Source organism: Rhinopithecus bieti, unplaced genomic scaffold, assembly GCF_001698545.2.
Source record: "Rhinopithecus bieti isolate Rb0 unplaced genomic scaffold, ASM169854v2 scaffold_22436, whole genome shotgun sequence".
Lineage (NCBI taxonomy): Eukaryota > Metazoa > Chordata > Mammalia > Primates > Cercopithecidae > Rhinopithecus > Rhinopithecus bieti.
Genome location: NW_016810644.1, coordinates 121,005 through 124,337, shown reverse-complemented (window position 1 = coordinate 124,337; position 3,333 = coordinate 121,005). Strand labels below are relative to the sequence as shown.

The 3,333-nt window shown below is 43.5% G+C and overlaps 1 protein-coding gene across 3 annotated transcripts in view; it reads left to right on the top strand.

The window, feature by feature from the left end:
• NLRP4 (NLR family pyrin domain containing 4) overlaps positions 1–3,333 on the top strand; it is a 62,382-nt gene that overhangs the window by 31,357 nt on the left and 27,692 nt on the right. For all 3 annotated transcript variants that reach the window (XR_001889307.1, XM_017892601.1, XM_017892602.1), the window contains exon 7: positions 2,308–2,478. Coding sequence is in view for 2 of the 3 variants with exons in the window: in XM_017892601.1 (XP_017748090.1) it covers positions 2,308–2,478 (171 nt within the window). In the remaining variant the exon portion in view is untranslated. The remainder of the gene's footprint in view (positions 1–2,307; positions 2,479–3,333) is intronic.

The following is a 3,333-nucleotide window of genomic DNA, read 5'->3' as shown; positions in this document are numbered from 1 at the left end:
CTTTTTTTTTTTTTTTTGAGATGGAGTTTTGCTCTTGTTGCCCAGGCTGGAGTGCAGTGGCGTGATCTTGGCTCACCGCAACAACTGCCTCCCGGGTTCAAGCAATTCCCCTGCCTCAGCCTCCCGAGTAGCTGGGATTATAGGCATGTGCCGCCATGCCCGGCTAATTTTGTATTTTTAGGAGAGATGGGGTTTCTCCATGTTGGTCAGGCTGGTCTCAAGTGTGTCTATTTTTTAATACACAAATATCATTGGAAGAAATAGTATAATATAGGCTGCCTGTGAGAACTAGAACTGGGAAGCTGGGAGATAGGGGAGGATGGAGATTTTTCCCTCTTTATACTTCTGGGCGTTTTGAAACATGAACAACATGAAAGTGAGACTGTTCTGAAAATGTCAAGAAAATGAGAGGATTGACACCTCTAGCTAAAACAGAGGGATGGGGACAGGACTTAACCTCCCACCCAAAACAGCCAAAAAGAACCAACTAAATAAAGCAACTGTTTAAGACCTCAGACATCAGGCAATGAAGGACAGTGACTCCTGAGCGATGAGGGGCAACCACGTGAGTCTTGTATTTGTCCTGGGTTACTACCTGGGGAGAGATTTCAGGATGCAGTTCAGGAAGGGGAACCCAGACGGAAGTGGGTAGACTCCCAGAGTTGGTGAAACCCCGTCTCTACTAAAAATACAAAATACAAAAATCAGCTGGGCGTGGGGGTGCATGCCTGTAATCCCAGCTACTCTTGAGGGAAGCTGAGGCAGGAGAATCGCTTAAACCTGGGTGGCAGAGGTTGCAGTGAGCCAAGATCACACCACCGCACTCCAGCCTGGGAGACAGAGCAAGACTCTGTCTCGAAGGAAACGACAACAAAAGCCACAAATGCCTGGATATGCCAGAAAATTGAGATCCACGGAACAAGCAAGCTGGGTGAGGCCTGCGTGGAAATGCAGATCTTGTGTCTGTCGGCAGGAAGCAGTTGCCTGTTCTGTCCTAGCCTGTTGGATTTCCACGTAGGAATGTGACTCCTTATTGCCAGATAGCCCAGTTTTCAACAGAGGTTGAAATCTAGATTTCATATAAAATGTCAATGATGGTTCTATTAGATTGCCAACTGATTTTGTTAAACACGAAAATGCCAGAAAATTTAAATATCTGTAGGCCATGTGTGGTTCATTCATCACTAGCTTTCACCCTCTGCTTTTTTGTTTTTCTCTACTCTACATTTTTTTTTCAAAGCAAACATGGATCCTTAAAAAAAAAAAAAATTCATAAACTGGCTGGGAGTGGAGGCCCCCACCTATATTCCCAGCACTTTGGGAGGCCAAGGCAGGTGAATCGTTTGAGCCCAGGAGTTCAAGACCAGCCTGGGCAACATGACGAAACCCTATCCTGACCAAAAAATAAAAAATGTGCTTGGTGTGGTGGCACACACCTGCAGTTTCAGCTACTCAGTAGACTGAGGTACTGAGGTAGGAGGATCCCTTGAGCTCGGGAGGTAGAGGCTGCAATGAGCTGTGATCATGCCACTGCACTCCAGCCTAGGTGACAGAGCCAGACCCTGTCTCGGAAAAAAAAAAAAAAAAAAAAGTTTTGAACCTATTATTATTTTAAAGAATAATGAAATTGAAAAAGTTGAGGATACTACACACGAGGTCATCAATACACTTTACCAGTCCATGAGAGAACAGTCTCAGAAGGCCCATGTCTTGTCTAAGGACATCATCAGATGAAGAATTACAACCAAAATTAAAGCCCTATTAGAGTATTAGCTATGCCATATAACACAATACTTTTTCCTTCTACCTTACCCTCTTTCTAATTCTTCTATCATGCAAGTAAGAAGAAATGAGAGGGTCAGACGCGGTAGCTCATGCCTCGTAATCCCAGCACTTTGGGAGGCCGAGGTGGGCAGATCACCTGAGGTCAGGAGTTCGAGACCAGCCTGGCCAATATGGTGAAACCCCGTCTCTAGTAAAAATACAAAAATTAGCCAGGTATGGTTTTGGGTGCCGGTAATCTCAGCTACTTGGAAGGCTAAGGCAGGAAAATCACTTGAACCTGGAGGCGGAGGTCGCAGTGAGCTGAGATGGCGCTGTTGTACTCCAGTCTGGGTGATGAGAGCAAAACTCTGTCTCAAAAGAAGAAATGAGAGAGGGTGTTTTTAGATAATCCAGAAGTTCATCTCAGTTGGGGAGTTTGTAAGATTATAGAAATACTACCCTCAATATGAGATTAAGCAAAGCTCCCTGAGATGACACATCCTTCTTCACTCTCCTTTTCTTCTTGTGGTTTTGTCCCCATAGGCTGGCTTACTGCCACCTCAGTGAACAGTGCTGCGAATACATCTCTGAAATGCTTCTGCATAACAAGAGCGTGCGCTATCTAGACCTCGGCGCCAATGTCCTGAAGGACGAAGGACTGAAGACCCTCTGCGAGGCCTTGAAACGCCCAGACTGCCGCCTGGATTCGCTGTGGTAGGTGTTTTGCTGTTTCTTTGAAGACCAGGCCGTCTTTTCAAGGGCATGCGCTTCTGAAAATAGGGCACCTGGAACTGAGGAAGGCCATAGTGTCTGTGCCTGGGAATGTGAAGGTTTAAAAAATAGTTGCCTCAGATTCTTGTAGAGACGTTCATGTAAACAAATCTGCACCCTGACTTCTGTGTCACAGATTTAATATGTTGTAAATCGTTCTCCAGAGGCCTAAGAGAGCCAGAATTAGGTCTGGGACCTGAGGGGCAATTTTATGGCTAAGACGATATTTGGTGTGTGTTCTACAAGATGAATAAAACTTCATCAGGTGCAAAAATAAAACCAAAATTCCAGGAAGAAGGGTAAAATGTGAAGGCGGGAGATCCAAAAATACACGTGAGTATTAATGTGTGTAACAGATAATGCTTTAGAAGAAGACAAAGGGTAGCATGAGATCAGCAAGAAAGGAGATAGTGCAAAGACTTAATTTCGTGTTATCACATAGAGAAATATCTGAGTAACCCCTGTAGCAGCAGTGGCAGTGTTTCAGAGTTACCAGTTAGGATAACATGGTACGCTCTTTCCCTGAAAAATAGACTTTTGAAATTTGGCAGCATGATTTTTACCTAATCCATTAGGAAATCAGAGTTTAGAGTTTGTATTCCTCACTTAGAGTGTGTTGAATAACATAACAAAAACACATAAATGCATTCATTCTTTCCCGATGGTGTGTTAGGCTATCTGGGCCAATCATTGACCCTAAAATACACCAAAAATGTCAGATACAATATTAAGAAAAAATTTAAAAGCATCTAGAAGCTAAACAGAAATATTCTTTTTTTTTTTTTTTTTTTTTTTTTT